General features: G+C 38.3%; 3 protein-coding genes across 5 annotated transcripts; 2 read left to right on the forward strand and 1 right to left on the reverse strand.

Annotated features, from left to right (window-relative positions):
• Window positions 1–1,554: 1,554 nt before the first annotated feature.
• Window positions 1,555–2,986, forward strand: rasd4 (rasd family member 4). The gene has a single exon (XM_022209098.2). It carries the CDS (start codon window positions 1,698–1,700, stop codon window positions 2,322–2,324), a length of 627 nt encoding a protein of 208 aa, XP_022064790.1. The 5' UTR covers window positions 1,555–1,697; the 3' UTR covers window positions 2,325–2,986.
• A 2,144-nt stretch (window positions 2,987–5,130) lies between these two features.
• On the reverse strand, window positions 5,131–17,822 carry LOC110961472 (phosphoribosyl pyrophosphate synthase-associated protein 1). Of its 2 annotated transcripts, XM_022209096.2 has the most exons (11): window positions 17,355–17,822; window positions 16,908–16,960; window positions 15,323–15,389; window positions 15,052–15,224; window positions 14,849–14,964; window positions 14,673–14,728; window positions 14,322–14,467; window positions 13,209–13,250; window positions 11,045–11,115; window positions 9,933–10,079; window positions 5,131–8,636 (listed from the first exon to the last, which is right to left on the reverse strand). In XM_022209096.2, exons 1-11 carry the CDS (start codon window positions 17,435–17,437, stop codon window positions 8,478–8,480), a joined length of 1,113 nt encoding a protein of 370 aa, XP_022064788.1. In that variant the 5' UTR covers window positions 17,438–17,822; the 3' UTR covers window positions 5,131–8,477. The 2 variants fall into 2 exon arrangements, with proteins under 2 accessions (XP_022064788.1, XP_022064789.1); XM_022209097.2 differs by lacking the exon at window positions 13,209–13,250 and having other exon boundaries at window positions 17,355–17,817.
• Window positions 17,312–27,677, forward strand: LOC110961474 (cytoglobin-1-like). Of its 2 annotated transcripts, none has more exons than XM_022209101.2 (4): window positions 17,312–17,413; window positions 20,246–20,388; window positions 23,625–23,856; window positions 26,759–27,677. In XM_022209101.2, the coding sequence occupies exons 2-4, from the start codon at window positions 20,246–20,248 to the stop codon at window positions 26,921–26,923; spliced, it is 540 nt and encodes a 179-aa protein (XP_022064793.1). In that variant the 5' UTR covers window positions 17,312–17,413; the 3' UTR covers window positions 26,924–27,677. The 2 variants fall into 2 exon arrangements, with proteins under 2 accessions (XP_022064793.1, XP_051797031.1); XM_051941071.1 differs by lacking the exon at window positions 17,312–17,413 and adding an exon at window positions 19,687–20,154.
• The last annotated feature ends 223 nt before the right edge of the window (window positions 27,678–27,900 follow it).

Genomic DNA, 27,900 nt, shown 5'->3' on the forward strand with positions numbered 1-27,900 from the left:
ACTGTCTCATTCAAATAAAGTAGAACCTGTCCTACAACTTTTGACAGGGGGTGTATTTCATCATATGGGTGTGATCAGGGCAGGATTCTGATCATACATGTAAAGTTTCAGGCAGATTGGAGCATGTTCAGGGCATTTACACAGCATTTGAAATTTAATGGCGAAGGATCTAAATTCCAGAGGCCGCCACGGACACGCCCTTTGACTTTGGAAAAAGATTTTAATAACTTTGGATCATTAAGGCCTGGCTGAATTTGAGGTGAAATGGAGTTTCCCCCTAGGAGGAGTTCGCTCTAGAAAAAAAATGAAAAATGGGCAAAATCTGACATTCAACACAAAATATCTCACTTCCTGTTGGGTTTGGAATGTGGCTGTCACTGACTTTTTTGTTCAGCCTGATGTACTGCATATGTGTACCAAGTTTGGTAGATACACCCCCTGTCAAAAGTTGTAGGACAGGTTCTACTTTCCCAGATAGCAAACTATGGGTGAATCGATGTTGAATCTATGTTGAGACCTAACGTCGAAATTATACAGAAAGCGCAAGGTTGATAAAATGTTGAGTCGACGTTTGCTTTTCAACCATAAATCACACTTTACCCAGATAGCAAAAGATGTTAAATCAATGTTGAATTAGGGTTAAGAAGGTTGAATTGTGGTTACGGTTGAAGACTGATGGTTGGATCAACGTTGATTCAACAACATTTTGTCAACATTGAAGTTTGTGTTTAAAAGATACCATTGAATCTACATTGTATTTTGGTTTAATTAAAATGTTTAACAGGTCAATGTTTAATTAATGTTGAATCTATGTTTGCAAACATGTAATCTATGTAAGCAAACGTTGACTCAACATTTTATCAACCTTGCGCTTTCTGTATAATTTCGACGTTAGGTCTCAACATAGATTCAACATTGATTCACCCATAGTTTGCTATCTGGGTTATTTGAATGAGAAAGTGTCCTAAAACTTTTGACAGGGGGTGTATGTCTTACATTTGTTGTCATTCATTTCCCCTTCAAGTCCGCCTAAATTGGTTGATTCCAAATGGCATTTTTTCCCCCCAAAATGATACATTTGGTGCCATAGCAACAACAGAGATTTGAGATGTCTATTTCTGTAGAAAGAGACTGTTTCACAATAAACTCTCCAACAACAAACTCTGAACAGTCCCCACTGAACACTTTTTTCCTCATCATAACTGCAGAAGGGCGCCTGGTCAGTATATTGCTAGCCACAGTTAAAGGTCAAAATGTTGTTTTTCAGTAAACAGAGACATTTGTGGTGGTTAATCCTGTCTCTAGCTGCAGACAGAAAAATACCACAATTGTCTGCCTGAAATGATTTCTGCACTGCACACAAAGAAGTCTCAGTAAAATCACCTCTATGCCCCCTTTTTTTCTTTCTCACTTTTGTTGATTTGCATGTGCTTCTGATTGGCTCCTCTAACTTAAAGATAGAAATGCTGCCCTCTCCTGATTGGCTGGGAGCAGAAAGGGGCAGGTAATGTGTGTAAATAAATAGAGTGCAGCCTGACAGGCACACACTCCCATGCATCTGCTCTCATCCTCTTCAACACCACACCTTCCTGCTCCATCACTGCCAAGCAAGCAAAGACCTCCAGCCAGAGGAAAAAATCAGCTTTAAAAAGAGAGACTGAAGAGAATTCCTCTCATCGTAGAGAGAAAACCTTAAAATGTCTTTGGAAGTGAAGGAGAAAATGGAAGTGCGTCTGGTGTTTTTGGGAGCAGGTGGAGTGGGGAAAACAGCCCTCATCCAGCGTTTTCTCAAAGACACCTTTGAGCCAAAGCACCAGCGCACAGTGGAGGATCTTCACAGGAAGGAGTACGAAGTGGAAGGTGTCAAAGTGACCATCGACATCACAGACACCAGTGGCAGCTACTCCTTCCCTGCCATGCGAAGACTTTCCATCCAGAACAGCGATGCCTTTGCTCTGGTCTACGCTGTGGATGACCCCAACTCCCTGGAAGCGGTCAAGAGGTTACGGCAGGAGATCCTGGAGGTCAAAGAGGACAAGTACACACCGATTGTGGTCATAGGCAACAAGATCGACCGCTACAATGAACGCCAAGTGTCCGTCAAGGACGTTCTCTCCTCAGTGGAGCTGGACTGGAACCACAGCTTCTTGGAGTCGTCAGCCAAAGACAATGTCAACGTTCTGGAGGTTTTCAGGGAGCTGCTCCAGCAGGCCAATCTGCCCAGCCGGCTCAGTCCATCACTGTTCCGGAGACGAGAAACTTTCCCCAAAGACAACAACAAACGACCTCCCATGAACAAGACCAACAGCTGCGTCATCTCATAGTGATGGAGCTGCTTGGGAGGAAATCAACAGAAAAAGAGACTGAGAGAGAAAAAAAAATGTCCAAAAGAGGCTGTTGGTGAGACAGAAACAAACCAAGAGATTTTGTTAAATGTGTTAAAGCATCGCAGCATGGCCAAAGTGGCACTGAAGTCACAGAGACGCAGCATCAAGGACTGATTTGCAGTGATTAAAATAAACTTTAAAGACAGAGATGAATGTGGTTAAACTTGACGCTAATTACTGTGAATGTCAAAAAAGTAAAAAATAGTGACAGTGTTGAGTTCAGTTTTCATGCAAATCCCCTCTATGTGTGCGATGTTTCATTTTTGGAGATGCTTGTGTTACTGGTGTTTTTAAAAAAAAGTTCAATACTGATGAAATACTTGCTACAAATGCAAATTGTTTTTGTGTCTACATATGATGATTTTATGGATGAAGTGAACAACAGAAGAACTTAACATGGAAACTTCATATTTTCATTATTGCTGTGAAATGCTGTTTTGCAAAACCTCATTAAGGCATTAACATGTAACCTGTCAATTTAAATGCATACAGTGGTGTTTATCTCTGTTCTTTTATTTTGGGAGTTTTCTTTATGTAATAGCTTACTCTTTAAATCCATACATCATGCAAATAAAAGTGTTTGTTATGACTCAAGCTCATCCACTCTCTACGCATTAAGTAGCATTCTTTGTAATCATTTTTCCATTGAAAGACAAAAAGGAAGCAAGTGCATATAGACAATGGACAGTCATATGATTACAGGGAGTTCTCACAGCTCTCACAGAAGTGCTGTTGCAATTAGGAGTATGATATGGCTTACACAAGATATCACAATCTGAAATCTTGCATGTGAAATTTGCTCATGTAAAACATTTTCACACCATGACATCCCTACAGACAAGAGTCGTCTCATTAAAATAGTGTCTATCGTACACGTGAGTGTAACAGAGAATGCATTCAGCAGGCAGGTATCTGGAATGTAATTCAGTTGGAGTTTCTGGACTGTTTTGGGGTATAGTATTCCACTTGTGTGCTGACAAACCACTTTTCTTGAGAACAGTGCTGGTCTAACCAGATATGTCAGTTCTAAATAAACACTTCTGAATCACTTGACTGACACGTCCTAAATTAAGCAGGGTGCTAAAGGGATTGTTGATTTTAATAAATGTGCACTAAGGAAGCTGAAAAGTAAAACTGAAGCAGAAACGAAAACAAGATTGCTGGATTGATCTAACATAAAATCAGTTCTGTACGCTCTTCGTTCTGTGTTGTATTGCCCTCTACTGGTGAAGAAGACAATATTCATGGCCTCCACAGCTGATGAATAATCACTACAAGTTCATATAAGGATGCAGAGTTTTTCAATCTCCAAATATACAAAACGCCTAAAAAACTGTACATGCCTGATTAAGTTTTGTTTTCAATAACTGCCACAGTACATGATATGAAATGAATACGTGCGAACATCTATGTAACTCTACATTTTTAACTTGCATTTGGATGTATCACATACACTTTTCTTCAACTTCAGGATCACATGAAAGTTAGAGTGTAAGTTGATAATCAACTAAAATGGCATTCACTGCTCTTTTACTGACATTTTTATGTTCTCTAAAAACCCTTCACGTGTATTGTTAACATTTCCTGACTGTTGAAACGCCACATAGGGCCAGAGAGGGTAACAAAAAGGTATGCTTCCTCTTTCCAAAAACAATCACACAAGGTACATTGTTTCCCCAGAATGAGACAAGGAAGTGACCTGGGATTATCAGATCTCTGGTTCCTCTTCGTGCCCTGTTTAAACTCACAGCTGTCTTCATCCACGAGCTCGTCTTTTCTGCCACATGGACGGAGACGCAGAGGCAGAACCTCCTTTTTAAAAGCTCAGGTGCGATCTAAACTTTTCATCTAGGAGTGATCACACACAGCGTTATTTTAGTTACTGCTGCTACCACTGTGACGTAATGTAGACTTGAAGCTGACTTCTCATGGCGGCTTAAATTCCTGCAATAACTGACAAAGTTTCTGCGTTTGTCTCTGCTCCTAGACTTGGTCCAAGCTCCTCAGTGCTTCAAAGATACCTGAGAAGTTTTGAACAAGTATAGGATCTCTGACTGCCGCTACATCAGGTGTTTTTATGAGAGGACAGAATAAATACTACCAAGGAACTGGTAATGATTGTACTTAATACAGCATATTTAACACTGTGCTAATGTATGTTAAGTTAAATGTAGACCCTGTTATTTCACAAATATGGCTGTATCGGCATTATTGTATTGCATTCTACTCTGCAAAATACCAGCTTTATATCAACATTAAATATCTGCAATATGCAAGATTGTGTAAACATCTATGATCATGAAATAGCAAGTTGATGCTATGCAGACGAACTGTGAATTACAGTATCTAAAACTTCACTACAATGCAACCTAACTTGCTTTTCTGCGTTGTTTTTTTTTCTTCAGATTCTCATTAAATAATTTATTTTATTCAGCTGTTACTTTCTTGTTTTATTTTGATATTTCTGCCAAGCGTCAAGATAAAGTATGTCCCTGAAATGCAGCACAGCAATCCAGTTTGCAAATGATTTTCAATATTCAAAAGAATCATGCATCATCACATTTATCTCCAGTTTTAACACAGACTGCACAGAAATATTGTGGTTTTAGGTAATTTGAAGTCAGAACTAAAACCTAATAAATTAATTTTTTTATATATAATAAGGAGGCATAAACTGCACTGGTATAAACAGTGTTATTCAACGGAGCACATTAAATTAAATCCTTATTCGGTGGAGACGCAATGAGAGGCAACCATTTTATTTTCATACACATTGACAAATACCACACAGAGTGAGACAGAAGGGTGCGGGGAAGGAGTCATAAGAACAGCAAATGCAGGGAAGACATCATGAAATAGGCTAACGACAGATGCAATCTGAGCAGACATAGCAAAAGCTTTTATCCAACTTTGTGTCAACACGACACCAACGTGTTTGTCTTTCAAATATTCATCTACTAGCAAATCAGGAAATATCCAGCATCTATCACAAAGCTCAATAAGTGGTTAAGATATACAGTATTGCTGTATGGAAGACATTCTCAATAAACGTTGTTTTGCATGTGCAACACAAAAGTAAAGAATTGTGCATTGGCTTATAAAGTATATTTTCCCTGAGCTAAAGGCTCGATCAGCATAGAAATCCACTAATTTCCACATTAGCATCACTCTGAAATTCACTCAGAGGGCACAAAAAATGATGGCACAAGTCTTATGGGGAGACACCACAGACATCAACATCATCCTGCTGTTTCCACCTTTTTTTTTTTGTTTGCCAATTTACCATAAATAAAAAAATAAACAAAAAAATTACATAAACCATCAGTGGATTTTGCCAAAGCAGTCATGCAGCTGCAAGCATGGACCAATTCAAAGTCTACTGATCTGGTATATTTTGGGATAATAATCAAAGTTGGTTGCTTTAAGGCACTGCCTCGATGAGAAATACTGTTTCAAATTAGAATCCAAAAAAGAAGAAACAGAAATCAACATGGACTCCTTCAAAATAAAAGGTCATGCCTGCTGCTTGCATTTGAAACATTCCAACAAGAATGTGTGTCGCTAACATGCTTTTTACTCACTTGAAAAGTTCTCTATTTTTCAAAAAAGAATTAATGCACTTTAAGGGAAACCAAACATGACCAAAACCAGCTGATTTGAAAAAATAATTACATTAGAACTTGTGGCTTAAGTGTTTTTTGCTCTTTTTATTACACCTGCATACACATGCATAACACAGCTTGTAACACCACCTTCTGATGACACTATGCAGCCAAGTTTGTTTACTACAAAACCGCAGAAAATTACTTTTTAAACCATTTCAAATATTGAGAATCAATTTGTACTGGAAAAAAAAAAAAACTGACTGCACGGCTTTACAAAAAATCATTATAATTTGTAAAAAGCAGTTAGTAGCAAACCACCAGACCAGAAGACTTTTCAAATCCCTCCACACTTTTTATTACTGGATAACAGCATTTGACTGCAGCAGCAGTTGGTAATAATGCAGAATCTTAGCGATCTGAAGTAAACTGGTTAAAACACGTAGAAATCCAAATGGATTTCCCTGTCACTAAGTATGTCATTCATATGCGATGTGTTGTCACTGTTAGATAACAGCATCAGCTGGTTAAAGTGATACAGTATATTAAAGGGTCATGTCACCCAATGACACAAACTTACAGCATTTCCCCACTTACAGTATGTAGCCATTCACAGTTAGCCTTCTGCTTGCAGTGCAACACAGTGGAAATGAAGAGAATTACATTTGTGGTGTCCAAATCTTCAGTTTCCATCTGCTTAAATTGAAGTTTTTGATCTTGTTAGCATATCCAAATGGTGTTTTTTATGTGCTACAAAACACATCATGAGTAAAATTAGCAGTCAACGCCATGGTTTAGCAGTTCCACCGGAAAGCTGCAGCTGATAACGGTCTCAAAACCACGGATTGAGACTTTTGGAGGTTTTTTATGCAACAAACCCAAGCAACCAATCCCATCATCTTGTGAGACTCCCTTTCCTGTTTGGACATTTATGGCTGAAGCACTCTAATACCGCAATGTGAAAAAGCGTAGTTTAGTGTAGTTTGAGCAGAATCACAGGTGAGCTGGTGTGCTTGAGCTGTAGGTAGCAAGAGGGTATTTTCCTTGGAAGAAAAAAAATGGGATTTTTAAAATCAATGTAGGGATGTTACAGATTACAGGCAACTGGGTAATTTCTATTAATAATTTAACTTATTACAAAAATGTTAATCGATACGGCAGAGGATGAAAGAGACATGTCAGAAAATGTACCCTCCATTAGCCTCTCAATAGTGAGAGCACTATGAGAATTTAGTCAGCAATAGGCCACCATGACAAAGACTACAGTGACACTGAATGGGTTATGGACATTGTTCAAATTCTCAATACTCACTGAAACCTACAGGGTCAGCTACTCTAATAACAAGTTGATAAGGCAATCAAATTGCATTAATAGAAAATGTCCCATGTTGAATATTTTAAATAGTCATGTAGCATACGGGAATTAGTCCATTCAATTCAGTTCACATTTACAATTAATCAGTTATTGATTGATAGCGCTGCCAATTATCAGTTAAGAAAATGGTGTAATAACTAAATTCCTCAATCAATGCCAGTAGAGAGAGTTTAAATACTTGGTTTTGCCATAAATAATGGCCACATTTCTCAGACGCTGCTTTGAACACTGCGTGAACCAAAATGAAATATTATTAATGCTTTGAACACCACAAGTTTAATTCGACTCCATGGCACCCAGATAACAGCAAATCTCTCTGAAGCAGATTTCCTAAGACTGTTGAACTGAAAGTATCTTCTTGGCTAGATATTACTACGAACATGTAGGAAAAAATATCTTATTTTAACTGATCACTAATAAATACAATATATACAAGATGGCCTATTTAACTCTGATGATAAACTTCTTCTGCCACAGAACATCTTACCAAACATTCCTACAAATGGTGCAAAAAAGCTGCATAAAAATATAGTTTTTGAGAAGTCCTTCTTTCATGGATAGAAGCAACACGCCTATTAAATGCAAAGAACTCACAGTGCCTGAGCAGCTCTGATCACCACAGCCAGTAAGGGTGTAGGAAAAATGGTTGGTAAAGCACAGATTCCAATTAATGGAGACATTAGCTTGTTTTTTTTGCAGAATACGCTCAGTCACAAAATATGAGGTACTGTAGTGTATGACAAAATAACTTTATAAATACAAAGCTTCTTTTGTTCAAAATAAACAAAAAGTGACTGCAGCAAGACAAGAAAAGAATTGAGGCTTCAAGGATATAACTGCAATCAGTCTTGTTTGCATGAGGTTATCACCCTTTTCTCAATCAGACACCACATGCACTTTCTGACTTATCAGAAGAAATACATTTCAAAAAGTTTTGGTAAGGGGATAAATAACTTTGGGTGACTTATAGACTTCAATTTCTTTAAATTAATCAGGAAACATGTAATGTTGACATCCACAATACATTTAACATGACAGTAGTAGGTTGTGACAGAAGCGGGCAGAAGGGAGCTCGGAATCGCCGAAACCCACCTCAGCTCTTACTTTGACACTCTAGTCGTCCACGGTGATGTTGCGGAACAAATACGCCATGGACTCTCCGTTGTGGATGCGGCGGATAGCTTCAGCCAATATCATGCTCACATCCACCGTCTTGATTTTTGGACACTGTAGCTTCTGTACTTCATGGGGCACTGTGTTGGTCACCACCACCTGAGAGACAGAACTTCACTGCATTATTTTACAAAATGTCCAAAGATCTCGTATTTATTACAAAATGGCTGAAGCACACTTGTTAAAACATACTATAAAAACAAGTTTCTTTAGTTTTCTGTTCATGGGTGGCACACTTACAGTCAACTTGCTTCTGTAAAAGCTGTGGTCAGAGTTTCCTCCACCAAAACTTTCAGTTCATCCACAAAACTGAACAACAGTTTGTGGGTTGACATTTTATTCTCTAAAGCATCGTGTGTGATTCATTGAATTTAGTTAAACGTTCTGAGAGGGACTTTCTAAGACGTCCTGTGCTTGTTTAACTTTGGGTCTTTATGCTGATAAAAAAAAAAAAGTTTCCCACTCAATTGAACAATTTAGCACTTTGGAGTTCATGATTTATTGTTGCAGCCTGTCAAAGAAGAATTTCTGTCACCATTTGGGAAGGACAATAAAATCTATCTATCTATCTATCATGAAATACAATAATGCAACCACTGTCAGAAAATTAAGACATCCATATTTCCATTCTTCCCCTCACCCTGGAAATTTAACCCAAATTGTCGTATTCTTTAATACAGCAGAAACTATTCATAAACTCATTCACCCTCTGGGCCCATGTTCGTTGATCCTTTTATTAAATGGTCTGCAAACTAATTTGCATTCGGCTATTCTTGTGGACCTTAGAAAGAATCAATGCGACTGTTTTTCACCCGTTCTTAATGTTTTATCACAAATATGCAGTCCTATATCCAGACTGGGTGAATGATGCACCCAACAGGCAATGTCTGGCTAATACATGAACAACAAACTGCAGTTGCAAGTAATTTGTTAACACATTTAAAAAAAAAAAAAAAAAAAAAAATGCTTAAATCATATACATTATATAATATCATACACAATAAATTGCATTTTGTACAACAAAGACTATATTTAGAATAAAATTGGAGCTTTCTGAACACTGGACCGTTAAGAGGAATTGAAAACTGAAACTCATACTTTCCAGAAATGCAACTGTTGGACATATTGATTTGTGTTCTAGCTACAACTCATTCAACGCCATAAAATGCCATAATATTTCAGAAAAAAAGTCCATTACATGGAAGAACCTTATTTTACAATGTGTTCATAAAAAACAGGAGATAAAATGAGCAAACACGTTCTTTCAGTTTGTCTCCTGTAGCTTCCATATTGGCATTTTTCGGGATGTGTGACACATTTTTATTGAACAGTGACAGGTTGACATTAAGAAAAACACAAAAGAAAATTAAAATCAATACATTTGGGTGACTTTACCTCATCAATGGCTGATTCCTCTATGAGACGTGGAGCATCTGCAGAAAGTAAACCATGTGTGGCCATAATGTAAATTTTATAGGCTCCTCTCTCTTTCAGGATCTCTGCAGCTGCAACAAAGTCTCCAACATCGTCTATAATGTCATCCTGGAAGAAAAAGGAAAACACAATGTGTAGCTAAAACCTATAAATGATCCCTAAACCAACCGGTTTTTCGCTTTTGTTAAAATGTGTGAGTGTCCCCTCTTTGATCATTAGGATCATCTACCTGCACAGCTCTAATCGTGCTCAAAGACTGATTGTTTTTAATATCTTGTTGGACATTTCACCTGATTCTACTTCTTCTCCTTGTTAGGATTAATAAGAGAGGAGAGAATGTCAGCTTTCTGGTTTAGGTTTTGTTGATCTTACACAGTATAATTTGGTAGTTTCAGATAATAAAAACAGGAGCATGCAAGAAATATTGAAGAGTAGGTAAGGTGACAACACCCGAGACTTATGGAATAACTAGAAATGCAAAAATGAAGACTACACGGTGTTAAACATCACTCCCTTCTTCACTTATTTACTACTCTGTACTTTAAAAAAAAAGCTCATTAATAGTAATGAATAGTCATCATCATCGACAGTTAAGTACAGTTGTAGTTTTTTGCATCTCTAAAAATCAAGAGCATTACATTTTGGAATTGTTAGAAGGAATGTGTAAAAATAAAACAGCAGACGGTAGGTATAGTCCACTATACAATAACTCGGAAATAACAAATGTAGACATAGCAGAAGAAGAAAGAAGTGTCATGATCCATCGAAAATCTGCAGACAGCTAAAATTAGCCACCAGCTCAAATAAAGATGCAGCTGAATGTGCTGGGATGGGTATGGCTGATGAATTTTACTTTTTAAATGCAAGATGAAGAAAGTGTTAGTTCTTTTTAAAAGGACATGGTCTTGTTTTGAAACAGTGATGTTTACAATGATGACTGCCCAAGTGGTATTTTTAAAACCAAGCTGTATGTCATCATGTATTCAGAAATGCTTGGAATCACTCCAAATGACAATCAAATAAAACAGTAATAATCAAAATATGGCAAAGCAGCCAAAATGTCTGCATCTTACCACAATAATGGCAATTCTGCCACCCACATCTCCAACAACAGTAATCGGAGGTTTCTCTTTGGCCATCATTACTGAAAAGGAAAGCAGACCCGGTTACCTGTGCAAGCACTTCCAGGAGGTTATGTGTACAGTATCTCCCCGAATCAGAAATAAACCTCAGTAGATTGGGTAAAATGGGTTGAGAAAATGGTTTAAAGCAAATCTGCACCTTGAATTTTTAAGTATATTTTTATGAATCATTTCTAGAAACACTATATTGAATTTAAAAGGCAAAAAAATAAATAAATTTACTTCTCCCCCCCCCATTCTACCCCACCTACCCCTAGGGGATTAAACTGAAATGCCAAACATAGTACAAAACATGCCATGCAAAGATCAAATGACCAAAAGGGTTTTCTGCCCAGGATACCCAATCAGAAGGCAATGTACAACCGCCTGGACACACACAGCCTCAGGCCCAGGCTGTGGCAGGCGTATGGCAGCAGTCTGCATATGAACCAGATATGCAGCAGACAATCTCGTTTCACACGGGACGACAGTGGCAAGCACCGATGAGGGTTGTTTTCATACACACTTGCCAATGTTCTGGGATCAGTCTTCAGTCGAACATCAGTGATGCCAGCAACTACTTTTACATGCACACAATAATCAGATTATACCTCACAGCTACATATTTGACAGATATAACAATAAAAAATATGCAATTTAGTTATTCATATCTAGTCTATAAAACTACTAGTGCAGTTGTTCCAATCCCGAGATAACAAGCAATTATCGTTTTGCTCCTGACACACTGTTAACATCCTGGTCTCATGCAATTTCAGTTTCTAAATGACTATACAAATTTTCAATGTTCTGCATGCATATGCACAGCTGACAACATGAAAGTGCTTGACCTTTACGCAGATCTGAAATTCTGATAAATGCGTGTCCAAGTCTTAATTAAAGTCTTAGATTTACACTGGGATTAGATGTGATCACCCCTCACACAGACCTTTGATGCGTAACCAATTTCCAAAATAAAAGCTGCATTTTGAGTATTGGTGTGCATGTAAATGTAGACATTCAAAGGGTTTGAGGAAACAATCAACCGGTAAACAATCAGCCAGCCAAGCCGATTGTGAAGGAAAAGGTACAAAGAAGCAGAGAAAGGAGGAGCATGCCTTGCAGAACACTTTGCTGAATACCGTGAGTCCCACAGCATCAGAAAACCTGGCAGTGTCACATTCAGTCTTTTATCGCTATTAACCAAAACAAAACAGCAAAAGCCATGTTGTTAGCAGTACACACACTTCTCAAAAATACATTGTCGTGACAGCTTGCTGATGCACTATCACTAGCTACCTGAGAAATGTTTGGTCAGATACTTAAAAATGAATTGAGGATGTCTTAAAACGTGTCAACAAAACCCATAAGTCAACATAATCCTCAGAGATCTCAGCAGATTACAGGGTTTCAATTTGCAAATGTTATTGCAGGTTTCCAAAGAGTTGGATATAACCGCACCAAATACTGACATTGACAAAATAAATTCTGTTTTACGCTAAGGAAGCATATTAAAACTTGAACGCTTAAAAATACTAAGAGTTGCTTTTGTAACATTTCTTCATAAACTCGCTGGATACTAAGTTTCCAAAGCATGCTTTCTTGTTTTCTTCACATGCGGTTATGACCAAATGTTAATCAGGTTTTTCAGAGCGGTTTTACTTATGGGTGCACCATGTGTTGATTGGCAAGATGAGTCCAGATATTCAACTATAAAATAAAAAAGGAAAAAAATGTTTGGCATGGTTTTGGTTTGATTCATGGATTTCAAAAGAAAAATCAGAACACAACAAAACAAAGAGGGTTTCAGCCATCTTGTAGAACTATCTGTCTGGAATCGTAGAAAGGTGCAGTAAACATGAAAGGTGTTGTTTTCAAGTCAAACATGCCATGCAAATAGCATATACTATGAAGCACACTGTAGGCCTGAAAAGGTTTAGTCAGTGCAAATTGTCTGGGCACAAATAATCTGCATTTTTTCCACAACTCCCCCTCCTGAATCCAGACTGTATATTCACAAGATGCAACACAAACCCTTTTTCTAGACATGCACGAACTGAGGAACCATTTGAAGAGGAATCATTTCATAGTCAGATGTAAATTAATTTTACGGTCGTACTTGGAAGCTCTATGCCAGGGAACGGAGCTTGTTGTTTGCCTGCTATTATCAACAAATAAACACCACGTTAACACAAAATGCACAAATATTTGACATGACAAACACATGATGCCAAGACTTGGAAAATCCTCTCCCTAGGTTGACAGGGATTTTAAAAACAACACAACAAATCAGGCTGGCTGGATTACAATCTGGAACAAATGGATGAAGCAATTTGTGAGTTGCAAGTTCCAAAGGAGGATTTTTTAAGTCAAGGTTAAGAATTAGGATTTTTTTTTTTTAACCGAATAATGAAATAATACTGGATGCAAATACGGAGTCATTTGCCAATGACACACTAATTTGATATTCTTTCTGACTCAACCTTTAAAGTTGTCTTACCACAATTCAACACTGCAATGTGGTAAAAAAAAAAAAAAAAAAATTGTAGTTCTCATCAGAAATCAACATTTCAAAATTAAAGTATGTGCCAAGAAACAAGCAGGGGGCTATGCTTCTATGAATATTTAGTAGTTCACTCTTTGTAAGTCTGGAGTTGCGGCTTGTTGAGGATGCATAATGAGTAAAAGCAGTATGTCTGTGGAAATGCATCATGCAGTAACACAAAAAGTCCTTGTCTTGAGGTATGGTCGATGGTATGAGTGAGAAACGGCAGAATCATCAGCTCAAAACAGGTTAGCACAAATAGGAGCTGCATTAAGTTGTTGGGAAAAGTAGATGCTATGCACAACACATATTCTAACAGGTCACAGCAGGGAAAGCACAAGAGTATAAATGATGGTTGTATTTCACTTATTGGAGACATTTATTTCAACCGTGCTTCTCCTGCTCTGACAAGTCAAAATGTCTGCTGTGAAAAAAAAAATCTGTTAAAAAAAAATGAACAGTTGACATTAAAAATCGAAGCAGTGAAGAGTTTAACTAGCAGAAATAATAAGGAATTTCTTGCTGGTTTGGGCTATGGCGTGAATAAAAAGCAACTGTGAGAATCAATAAACAGTGATGTTGACAGTACTCATACAGGTAAAATCTATCAAGCATCAGAAACTAGAAAACTGCCCAAAAAGAACCCTGAAAACAAAAACAATGATATACAAGGATGATTGTTCTTACAAGGCAGCTCCAGTCCTGTGTGTCCTGTGGTGTTGCGTACACATGGTGGGGAGTGTCTTCCATCAGCCATATCAGACTCTGAACACTGAGCCTCGCCGTGAATCACAGCCAGACCCAGACGCAGCCGTTCTGCATAAGATTGAGCCCTAGAAAATACAAAAAAGAAAAAAATAATCTGAATGCAGTGGTGAAATGAAGCAAACGACTTCATAATTTCCCTTTTATCATCTATATGTATATGCACAATTTTACTTGCACACATTGGTTAAGTGTATGATTTAATATTTGAGGCACAAGATAATTAATGTTTAGAAAAGGGGAGAACAATCAAAGGTGAAATGCATGTGTTACCTTTTAGCCGCAGCGGGGGACTTTGCAACAATGATGGCATTTCTGTAATCAGGAATCTGACAAGATGAAAGAAACCAAATGTCAGTGTTTCAGTCAAACGGACTGATTTAATTTACATGGAGCTACCAACACATACACTAAAATACACACAGGAGACATTCAAATGAGATTATCACCTCTTCTTGGATGTACTGAATCAAGAAAGGGGAGGCACGCAAGTTATCCACTGGAAAGCTGAAGAAGCCCTGGATCTCCTTCTGGTGCAAGTCCATGGTGATGATGTGTGTTAATCCTTTGAAGGAACAGACAGATAAAAATCTAACTCAAACAAAGAGACGTCTAACAAATCACAGAATAAGGTTTGCTATGTTGTCTTTACCTGCTTTAGCTAACATTGACGCCAACAACTTGCATACAATCGAGCCCCTCTTTCTCATCTTGCACTGCTTGCTATAGGGGAAGTAAGGGATGACGCCAATGATGTTCTTTGCACAAGACGTCTTGAGAGCATAAGCCATAACCAGCAGCTCCATAATGGCCGTGTTGACATCTCTGTTTTTTGCAAAAATATAGACAAAGAGTAAATCATGTGAACTTTAAGTTACTGTAAATCTATGGTAAGAACTTTGAAAATAATTTCCGCAGCTCACCTTGGTATGGTCTGGATAATGAAAATCGTTTGTCCACGAACAGATTCTTTTACATCCACTCTGGTCTCTGTACAGAGGAACAATTAAGACATATTCAGTTTTCTCAGAAAATCAGCAAGCATAAACACTAACTTGCATTGACTCCACAGCTGAGGTTTCACATTCCATAAAATACAGTGAAGGGATATTACTGAAGATATATTATAAATACGCCTGTATATTTCGCAGTGTTTGCACATCCTCAACCCATGTCCTGATAAGTCGGTTATGAGTGAAAAAGATGCCCTTGAGGATTCTGCAACAGTCTTCATTTCCAAATGTCCATGTCATGCTCAAATATTTAATAGCCTTCATGTGATAAAAGCCTTTAAAGAGATTTAATGTGAATATTAGGGAACTAGCAATGATGCTTGGATTCTTAGTGGCACAGATATTCACTGCATTTAGCAGATCATTTTCTATCTGTTACATACATTTAGTCATGAAGGAATACTGATCCAGCACTGGTGTCAAACGTGGTCCGCAGGGCAAAAGCGGCCCCTTAGAAGGTCCAATCTGGACTGTGGGTCGACTTTGTAAAGTATAAAAATTACAGACTACATTAAACTGCAAATAGTAAATTAGTAAAACTAAAAATTAAACAAAAATTCTCGACCTTGACAAGCTTTTTTGATCATAGAGTAAAATACTGTAGTCATTGTTTTTTGTGCATAGTTTTTTTAATATCTTGTCTTGGTTTTTATCTGCCTTTTGTTGTTTGTCTCTGTTTTTGTCATTTCGTTTCTTGTTTTTGTCGTTTTGAGTTTCCTTTTTGTCTTGCTTGTGTTTTTTGTCATCCTATTGTCATTTTGTGTCTCACTTATGCCATTCATCCATTTTTTTGTCACTTTATGCCTCACTTTTATCATATTTTTTTCTTGTTATTGTTGTTTTTTTTGTCTGACATTTGTCATTTTGCCCATAAAGTAAAAAACTATATTGTTCAGTTCCAGGTACCCGTGACTAAATGCTTTGTGCCTTTGTAGACACACTGTGATCTGTAAGTTGTAATGTGTAAATGATAAACTGAGGCAAAATGTTGTTGAAATTGAACATATTTTTCTGAAGAAACTTCCAGTTGTTCATGATGTTTTGCATTAAGATAATTCCTTAAATGTTCCATTTTCACAATGTACTTTTTTTCACTGAAACAAAGGAAAAATTTTGAGTTGTGGTTATTTATAGGTTATTATGCTGTGATTTTACTGGTGCAGCCCACTTGAGATCGAATTGGGCTGACTTAAACTGAACTAAAATGAGTTTCACATCTCTGATCTACAGCATACTCTGACTTGAAGTATTTAAATTTGGAGAAATAAATTCAGATCTACGCATTCATGAAGAATATGATCACTAACTCTTGGGGAAATCATCTCAGTGCATCACACAAAGGTTTCTTGTGTGCAGCACAAATGCTCTCCACATTCCACATTGCTGGGTACACAATCCCTACATTTGTTAAAGACAAAATGCTCATCAGATAATTATTAAAATGAGAGTTAGCCAGACAGATGCCTGACATATGGATTTAGTGTCACATTCCTACCTCTGTTGGATTCTTGAAAGACCACAGATTTGCCCAGTTCAACTCCCAGCCGCCTGTGAAGCAAGAACAAAACATATCAATAATACTGAAACCCGTTGTGAAATCTAAAGATCATCGACCAACTCATACACAAACCAGCACGAGGCAGCCTTCACTCATTCATTCATTCGTGACCAGAGACACACACAGTGTTACAAAAACAGCTGTAACACAAAAATAACGCTCCATGTTGCATGATAGCCACTTATCATGTGTCAGTAATCGTGATTAGTGTATTATTGGAAAAAGCTGCATGTCATTGATCCCCAAGGCCAGACTTTAACACAATCATATGCTACTCACAAGTTAACACGCATTACTGCTTGGCTCCATGTATTCGAACACTACACCGTTAAAAATTAACTCAAAAGTCAGTTATAATAGCAGTGCCTTAAAAAAACGACTTACTCCGTTATCTTCTTGGCCAGTTCTGTGCATGCTGCTGAAGAGTTGGCGGAAAAGACACGGTAACCGCTTTTAGCCACATTCATTCTAGTACTCTTCGTGTTTTATTTCACAGATACTGTCGTGTCAACCGAAAGACACGTTTTGTTGCGATTTTCTTCTTATGACGTTGTCGTTAGCTAGCTAGCTGACCAAACATTAGCCTGCCGGAGGAGCTAAAATTTGCCGTTATAATGCGACAAAAACTCACCTAGAACATAGCTACAAATTCAATATTAATTACTGTCGTGTGGCAAATAAATTGTGCGATTCTTGGCTGGCAAACGACTGGTACCTGCACGTCAGGTAGCACTGTAGCTTATCAACGGGCCACACTGACAACGACGGGATCTCCCCTGGGTCAAACTTAGCGGCTGCGCTTATGTATCGATCCTACACCGAAGTCGTAATTATTCAATGGTGAAAGAAGTATTTAGGTGTTTTACTTACTTAAAAGTAACTATGTCACAGTGTTGAAATACTTTATCACAATCTTAAGATCATGCATTCAGTGCCAAAATAAACTGATTTGAACCATTTTTGTTATAATTCCGTTAATATTTAAAAATCTGAGGCTTTAAAATTATTATATTGGAGTAAAAAAGTGGAATATTTGCTTCTGAAATGAAATTTTGCTCATAAAGTCCATTATAAGAGCTGATGTAGAAATGTGTTTCTACTGTTAATCTGTCAGTTTGGATAACAGGATAATGGATTAGACAGCCATCATATTGTCATGGATTAATCCCATTATTGCCAGTGCTTGGGTGAAATAAAAACAAATAAAAATCTGTAGTAGCCTTCATTTATCCCCTCAGTCGTTGAGCAATTTGCAATTAGTGATTTAATTTTCCCACAAGTAATTTACATAGACTGACCCAGACTCAAAATAGCATCTGGATTGACCTGAAAAGCAGTACTACTCCAACTGCCCACTAGATGTCATTACTCTTTAGCCCTGTATCTACTGCAGAGTTATGTCTTTAGATGTAGAATACTGTCACCATGAAATCTTATCTTTGTGTTGCTGTCCCTCAAGAGACGGCATTAAAGGTACAGACACTCAAAGGCTAATCTACAAGATGCACCTGTGAAATCTCCAATGCAGCAGCTTTGCCATACATTGTACTTTCGCAAGGCTTCCAAGTTTTCTTTCTTTTCTTTTTTTTTTTTTTTGCAATCGTATGTAATAATTTTGTCTTATGCTTAGCACTGAAGTCATAGCACGGTGTTGGTGTACTGGACTGGATTACATTCTCGAGTATTCATGCATGTTAATGGGGTGGGCAACCAGCACCCACTGCGACCTCAGTAATAACAAAGAAGTAGAATTATCACATTTTTGATGTCACACTAAACCAAAATAATCCAGATTTTTTTTTTTTTTTTTTTTTTACATTTGTTGCACAATCTTACACATGACCTACAGCGTAAATCTGTGTGTGGACACCAGAGCAGAAACCAGTAAAAGTAGTGCATACGTGAGTCCTACAATCACAAACAAGCCTCATTAATCGACTGCTGCACAATAATCTGTTCTGGACTCACTGAACCGGTTTGATGACCATAAGAATGCGTAATCATGGATGCTGATCTTGTTGTACATTTTTGGGACTGGTTTGTCTGAGATGGTCTTATTCACCTTTAACCATATTACTGCATTACATATTTAAAATCTGACTAGCTGGCATAATATAACTCAAAGGAAAAGTTGCACAGCCTATTTTTAAAGGTTATTTTGCAAAGACATTTAAAAAATATGACACATGGACACCTTAAGTCCAGTTATTTGCCAGCTTTTTTAAATAAATACACCTCGTGGTGCAACGGGATTGGCAGCGACAAGCTATCAAGGACTATGCTAATGCTTAACCTGAGCTCGTACATTGCACCTCACCTGAGGCTTAACTTTAGTTATATCTGATGTATTTCACTCCTCCTTTGTTTGCGCTCTTTTGAAAGTAAACTTCCAGATATCAGGTGTAAGGGTCCTGTTTCGTCATGCCACTGTGAAGTGGGATTAAGAACATATAAGTTTTTTAAGCAGTGGCAGCAGGAGTAAGATATGCCTTCCCACTGATAATGCCTGCTGCAAAACAAAGCTGGACAATGTGTAGTTTTTAAAAAGCCTCTTAAGGGTGTGTAATGGGTTGAGTAAAGTAATACAAAATGGACTGATATTATCAGTATCTTGTTAGAAGTACAGAACAAATCAAACAGAATAGACGTCAGCCCTATTTCTGATGTACGTCATGCTGTTTAATTCTCAGTCTGCAAAGTGTTTTTATATTTACAGGGCTTTGTAAGAAATCCAATAATATTGAAAGTTAATCTCCCGGATGGTGTGCAATGGAACCCCTGGAGGAAACGGTCGGTGTGCTCCTTTATCTTGTTTTGACACCATAATATTACATTGCCTCCATGCTCACACGTTGCATGCATGACATATCGGACTGTCTTATTAAGGATTTGTTTCAGATCTCATCATGTTTCATCAAACACCACCTACAAAGGTGAGGTGACTAGAGGAGGAAGAGGGAGAGAGGGAGGGAGAGTGTAAAAGCAGAGAGTACAGAGGCTCCTCCTCATTCGCTGCGTGCGTTTCTTGTGTTTTTTCAGCCTGTTCTTCACTCACACTCTCGTTCAGCAGAGATTCAGAAGGTAGAGAGCAGAGATTCTCACTGGGGAAAGGTGGAAGAGGGAATTGCTTCCTCTTGCAAAGAGAAGGAAACACAAATAAGCAAAAAAACGAACAAGAAATAAGGTAGAAATTGTGTTTATTTTGGGGGAGGGGTACTCTCATCATCAGCCCTGCCTTTTGCATGTGCTCAGCTCGCTACACACTGTGTTTCCAGATGGAGAGGATGCAGGGAGAGGGAGAGGTGGACCACCTGGAGCGACCGAGTCCACTGACTGACAAGGAGAGGGTGATGATCCAGGACTCGTGGGCTAAAGTCTACCAGAACTGTGACGATGCCGGGGTGGCTATACTAGTCAGGTATTTCTTTCTGTAGTTTACTCTCTTGTCTTGTGTTTGAATTTGTTAAGGCAGCTGGAGCCACTTGTGAGATAAGAAGATATTTATCTAATTCAAAGAAGAAATGAAATGGCAAAGAGGTGACACAGTGACAGATGCTGTCTATAATTAGATGAGAGAAGGTGTTATATCTGAGCTATTTTGATATTTATCGCCATTGTGGTTGTGCATCCATTTGCACTTATCTTGTTTTTATTTTTTCTACTGAGTTGCTTATAATAGGCATTGTATAAGATAGGATAAGAGAAGACAAATGTAGTTGATCCCTCATTGGAGAGAAATTATTTGAAATTGAAAAAACGTGCATTAAGCAGTCAAATTATGCAGTAAGACTTTTGAAAAAATCTAATTTCTTCTTATCTCTGCAACTTTAATTAGTTCACTGACTATCAGGTTAAATGTGCCTTTTGCATATTTTTTTCTCACTCATACTAATCCACCTGCTGGAGCCACAAAACTACTGATGCAACCTATTTTCCCCAATAATCAGTAAACATATCTGTGTAATTCAAATCCAGACTATGGGAATTTCCCCTTTGCAGAATCCAGCAGAATCAAAATTTGGAAGACCTTGTTGATTTTACAAGTTTACATTCTGTCCAAAGGAGCACAGCAGGTGATATTTTTACAGGCAATGTGATACTCACACATCTCCCCGTCGTATTTATGAATTTGCAGAGGCAAGAGATAAACATTACAATCCATCAGTCAGACATCTTTGGCTTTCAAAGGGCTCCCTCCCTTACACAGCAGGTCATGTTTTGAATGCCTGTTTAGAGGGCCAGGCAACCTACATCTGTTTTTACATGTCTCTTGATTCCATTTCAGCCAGCAAGACCATTAAAAAAAGTCCATCTTCTCTTTGAAAACAAGGCATGACAACTTTTTCTAGTGCAATATCTATATAGATGTGTCACATTGTTCTCAACTATTCTTCATTAGTCACTTAAGATTCATTATATCTAATTATGGTAACCTGTTATAGTCACTTTAGGTCCTTTGACTTAAGAAGTTGTTCCAAAAATCAACTGTGAACAGGGATTTGGCAAAGATGTGAAGGCTTTGACTGTCTTTCACGTGTGACGAGATTCACTGCATGACACAGCATGCCTTCATAATCCTTTCTGATTGCAGGGGGCGAAAGTTGAGAGGGAGGGTAGCATTAGATTTGTACATTCATCATTGGTGAACTGATGTATTTCTTCACAGATTACTGAATACATAAAAGAATGTAGCTGCAGCACTTCTACCTAAAAATCAATAAATCCTCATCTTTCATGATAAAGTTGCTAAAATTACATAATTGTAACTCAATTGCTGCCATATTTTTCAACTTACATTCCATCACAAAAACCCTTCAACCTTCAGGAATTTGAGAAATGAGGATTGATCGATAAGCATGACCCTGGGAAATTCTTCTTTTGGCAGTAAGGATAGATCCTGTCACTCTTGCTAAACCATAATGCTACCGCAAATCCTTGAATCCAACTGTCACTGGGTTAACAGATAAGATCTAAAGTAGTAAATTATGGCACTCTGTCTCTGAAATTAGAAACGTTCCCTCAATTCAGCTCTTCGGTTATTCTTGAAATAAGATAAGGAAGGATTAAGAGTCCAATGACCACATAAAATACTAATGAGGCTATTTATATGCAACCACAGGTCATGCAATTACAAGAAAGAAAGATTAAACACCATGGTTCCTCATTAGTTTGCAGTGAAACTAGAAATATTTTTGCTCCACCAGCCCTCCATCCAGAGCTGAAAAACTAAGACACCACTTTCTAACCTCCTCCCTTGTCAGACATTTAAATTCACAAGTAAAACTCTAATATCTAGCCAAAATATTTGCTTCCTTTTTGTGTTAGTTGTTGTGGAAACAAGGGGAGCTGGGACATCTTGATATGATAGCCAGCAACCAGATGCATTGGATCTCTTCCCAGACAGTGGGAGGGGGCGAATTTTTAGGTTCCTCTCTGTTAATTCGCTACGATACCTCTGAAGGTCAAGCAGCGATACAATCTACGAAAAACATTTTTGAACTGGCAATTTATCCTCGGAGAGACCACAGTGTGAGTTAGGATGTGCAGGGAGATATCAAAAATCTAGACCAGGAACTTGTATTAAAATTAGAAAAATGTATTATGTATGCCATTAGAAGCATGAAACATTCACTGTCTTTGCAGTAACTGGAATTGCATCATCAATCACAAAGTAAAAAGGAAGTCATGAGGTGTGCTAGCCTTAGTCTTCTTACCTGCTCTAATTAGTTCATTTCACCTTGTGTTGAAAATTGCACAGCATTATGGGACTTTTTTTTTAAGTCATGACAGGAAGCACAGTGACATACCTGAGCAAACAGGTTCAAGAGGAGTGGTGAGGAAGGAGATGTGTTTCCCAACCCCAGATCTTTGGTTAATGTCTGGGTTTTCAGCCTGGGGGGTGAATAAAACAACAAACATGATGATATGCATTGGTACAATGCACTTAGTTAGCTGTCAGTGTTTCCTTAAAAACCCTAATTTATGGAGTTAACTATCAAACTGGGTTTACAGGGAAGATTTAAATATATACATCCAATATTGACTTTACAAAGAATGCCAAGTGGGAACAGATATTATGCAACCAATACACTGGAAAGCACTGAAAAAACATAGAACAGACATTTATCAAAGCCAGAGTTCAAACAGTTATGAAACAGAATCTCTCCGGGCACTCATCGTCAGATCAAGCTTCAACAGATTTTATTTGATGCTGCAAAATTTAGTGCATCTCTCCAGTGAAACATGTTTATTGATTAAGTAAATACAGGAAAACGTGGCTTGATTCTTGAACTATTACATTGCATTATGTACAGTGTAACTAAACATAACTAAAATATCTTTTCCCTCTAAAAGGCACATTTTTTACTGACTTTGCATGATGGTTTCTCTGCAGCAGCATGTTTACCTTCACTTTCTGAAATTCTTTTCAAATATATGTAGTCCATATCACACAGAAGCAGTTTAAAGCAAACATCTAAACGGAAAACACGCAGCTCTGTCATGTGAGTGCTACTGTTTACTCGTGGTATCTTGCCAGCTTCAGAAATGAACGTGGGTTTGCAGGATCAAGCCGTTGAAGTCTGAAGGCCGACGAGAATAGAGTAGCTACACATATACACGACAGATCTCTCATTTAACTCTCCTCCTTTGCAGGCTGTTTGTGAACTTCCCGTCATCCAAGCAGTATTTCAGCCAGTTCAAACACATTGAGGACCCGGAGGAGCTGGAGAAGAGCTCCCAGCTGAGGAAACACGCTCACAGAGTCATGAATGCCATCAATACGCTGGTGGAGAGCCTCGACAACGCAGAGAAGGTGGCCTCAGTGCTGGAGCTGTTGGGAAAGGCCCATGCACTCCGTCACAAGGTGGAGCCTGTGTACTTCAAGGTAAAGTGTGTGTGAAAACAAAGCAAAGTGACACACTCTTTGAATGACTGGGATGCTTGTGATATAATAACAGACAGTGCAGTGTATAAAGAGGCATATGAATAAGAATTGTTGGTAAAAGTGGCAACCAGCGTAGTATGTTTCACAGTTAGTATACAAAGGACCCAATATGCTTAACTGTTTGACGGTATATTCAAAGGAAATTGTACAATATCTGTAATTTCAGACATCAATCAAGCCTCGCACAAATTCCACAAATACCTGCTATCACTCAATGTTTAGTTCCATTTGTGAACTAAAAATTTTCTCCATTTTCGGTCCATGACATTACATGAAAAAACTAGCTCACTAAAAAACCTCTGAAATCTGCCACCTTTACAGGATTCTATATAGTCAAAACAGAATTATTATGTGGCATGAACAGATATGGATAAACTGAGGATTCCTGGATTTGAGTTTACAACTTGCTATTGTAGTGTAATATTTTTGGGTACGATATGCTAAAAGTAAAAGATGATATAATGATGACAAATGCTGTGACACTGAAGAACAGAGAGTTAAAACATGTGTGAAATACATAATGATGATATTCTAGTAATGACTGGTGTTTTGATGGCATTGCGTGTGTGTATGTGGAGGACTCATGCAGACAGCTAGAAGATCATAAAGTAAAAGATTTATTTTGAAATATGGACTACTCAACACATAATTGCTTAATACATAAGGAAATATAACTCTTTCAAAATGGTATAAGAAACATAACTATACATAATGGTGTAATTTTGCAAAAGAAATTGTCACAAAATGGTAGGCAATAGTGTACAGGAGATTAGGGACAAAGTCTGAATATTTCTGGGCATTTCTCTGTAAGGGATGCACAGCGGCATACTGGTTAGCACTTTCGCCTTGCAGCAAGAAGATCCCTGGTTCGAATCCCAGGGTGGGCCTGGGATCTTTCTGCATGGAGTTTGCATGTTCTCCCTGTGCATGCGTGGGTTTTCTCCAGGCACTCCGGCTTCCTCCCACAGTCCAAAAATATGTTGCAGTTAATTGGTTACTCTAAATTGCCTGTAGGTGTGATTGTTTGTATATGTAGCCCTGCGACAGACTGACCTTGCCTTCGCCCGAGTCAGCTGAGATAGGCTCCAGCACCCCGCGACCCTAATGAGGATAAAGTGGTATATAGAGAATGGATGGATGGAGGTTCTCTGTAAAACGTGGCCTAATGATAACCTAATGCACATGTCCTCTGTAAAGTGTGACCTAATGGTGCAATATGATAACCTGCTGTCAAATCTGACCAATAGATTTAGAAAAATATCATGGTGTCAGAACTATCTCTCCAAAAATACGCCCGGAGAAAGAGGCCAACTCTCGCAGCATAAAAGACGATGCAGAACTACAGTATTTTACAGTATTTTCAGTATTTTCTTGTGGTGTTATCACTGCTAAGAAGTGCTCCTGTATTTTCTGTTGACAATAAATCCTGCTGTCTCTGAATGCTGGGCCTGATTTTTTTTGAAGAGCTTTAAAGAAGCTTTTGAGGATATTTGAACATGGTCAAACCTTAGACTCTGGCTCATGATTTGGGACTTAGTTTCCATGTCACTACCAGGTTTTTCAGTTACAGGAAACACTGGATAATACTGTAAGATTAGACTAATGTCCGACATGCAATACCGTGTTAACCAAATCCTTAATATTAAAAGACAACACCTGTCTGACTTTGAGGAGCAGATATTCTCTAAGTGGTTGTCACTAAACTGGCGCAAATAAACCTCAAAACAGAAACCTTTGATCCACGTGGTGATATAGGATACCAGAAGTGGTTTGAAAGAATGCTCAGACGGGTTTAACCAACTTTCTAATTTCTACTATCAATACCTACTCATTGAGTAGGTATCACGAGTCAAGTTGACTCGTGATACCTACTCATTTAGCAGAAGTAGAAAGTTGGTTGTGAGCAGAAAAAAACAACACAACCAATAAAGCAGATCAGTTCGTTGAAAGTAACCAATTTTCAGTGTTCATTCTGGCAGTACTAGCAACCCCAAAGATTCATTTCATTTAGTACTAAAATATATTATTAAAGAAATAGTTTTCTTGCCAAGAGTTAGCCAAGAAGGATGATACTACTGTTTGTACTGAATGAAAGGTGTGGAAGCAAAGCCGTCCAATCGACTTTCTGTAGTTTTTGAGAAAAATGAGCACAAAGTTTTGTGTTTTCAAGAATGGTCTAACATTCGAAGCGTCACTTTAACGCTATATTTGGGCTGTGGGTGAGACTACTTTGCCACTAAAATCTAGACCAGGGATGTCAAACTCATTCCACAAAGGGCCGGTGTGGCTGCAGGTTTTTGTTCCAACTAAGCAGCATCACACCAGACCTGACTCATCTAATCAACCGATCTCAGTCTCCAGACAGGTGATTGGTCAGACTGTGTGCTGTAGATATGTTGGAACTAAATGCTGTAGCCTAGAGCACACAGTCTGACCAATCACCTGTCTGGAGACTGAGATCGGTTGATTAAATGAGTCAGGTCTGGTGTGATGCTGCTTAGTTGGAACAAAAACCTGCAGCCACACCGGCCCTTTGCGAAACGAGTTTGACATCCCTGATCTAGACCATAAAATATTACAGAAATTCTATAAAATTCAGTTCCAATTTTTCATGGGTTAGACCACTCTGCTTCTAACCCCCTCACATATGAAGATATAGTCACAAAGATTGGACGGCCAACACTTACCAGCACCTTTAAAAGTCACTAAGGTGCCCGTTATATTTCATTCTACTGAATCTGGACTAAATGTAAAAAAATATTGGTATAACATTCTCGGGCTATAATGTCAAGCAGTTTCTATTACTTTAAGCCTTAGATGTATGTGTTTGTGTCCTCCTCAGATTCTGAGTGGTGTGATTCTGGAGGTCCTGGGGGAAGGGTTTCCAGAGGTTGTCACTCCCGATGTGGCTGCAGCATGGACCAAACTCCTGGCTACGGTCTACTGTGGCATCACAGCCGTCTATGAGGAAGTGGGCTGGACAAAGCTTTCAACCTCGACTGGTTGAAGCTTGCAAACTTGGACACATGAGAATCCTTCCAATTTTTGGGGCTGCAGCCTCAGATAGGAATCAACTGACTGTAACTGGGACTGTATCTGGGAATACAGTTTGATGTAATCTAAGATAATCATGGGCTCTGGAACATACACTTTAACGTAAACAACAATAAGAACAAATACTCTGCCCTTGTGGCTAGCGGAGTGTGTGCGTGTGTGCGTGTGTGTGTGCGTGTTTGTGTGTGTATGTGTGTGTGTGTGTGTGTGTGTGTGTGTGTGTGTGTGTGTGTGTGTGTGTGTGTGTGTGTGTGTGTGTGTGTGTGTGTGTGTGTGTGTGTGAGAGAGAGAGAGAGAGAGAGAGAGACAGAGAGACAGAGAGACAGAGAGAGAGAATCTAAACTGTAAAGCTCCCCTCCTTGCATTCCTTCTTGCGTAAAAGGCTGGAAGCAGAGAGCAAAGAGGAAGAAAATACAAACTGTAGATCCAACAGTGGACAAGAGGTCACATTTGACTTGGATGTGCCTTCTGCTGAATGTGTATATCTGGAAAATAAAATGTAAACGGCATTCTTTCAAAACATTAGGATGTTTTTCAGATGTTTCCTCTTATCAGTCTGTATCCACTTGTGTCCATTTTATTAGATATTATGAAGACATTTTTACATTTCTAAAAGTTAATTGTGACGATTGTACATTTTTTTTTCATTATGACTCACATTTGTATCTGTAATGGAGTAAATTTTGAAATAAAAAATACAAAGAATATCCCCTTAGATGTCTTTCAAACTTCTGTCTGCTCCTGTATTTCTGTCGACAAAATCATGCTTTTCTTTTCTTGTCCTTGGCCTACTGCTCTCTTATTCTCTTCTTGAGTCAGCAGTGCTAAGTATAAGTGGCTTAGCTGCTGACAGTCCCTATTTATAGCTCTATTTATCCCACTATTCGCTCTCTTTTCACAATATATTGCAGGAGCCCTGCACTTTGCCTG

This window comes from Acanthochromis polyacanthus, chromosome 21 (assembly GCF_021347895.1).
Source record: "Acanthochromis polyacanthus isolate Apoly-LR-REF ecotype Palm Island chromosome 21, KAUST_Apoly_ChrSc, whole genome shotgun sequence".
NCBI classification, from domain to species: Eukaryota; Metazoa; Chordata; class Actinopteri; family Pomacentridae; genus Acanthochromis; species Acanthochromis polyacanthus.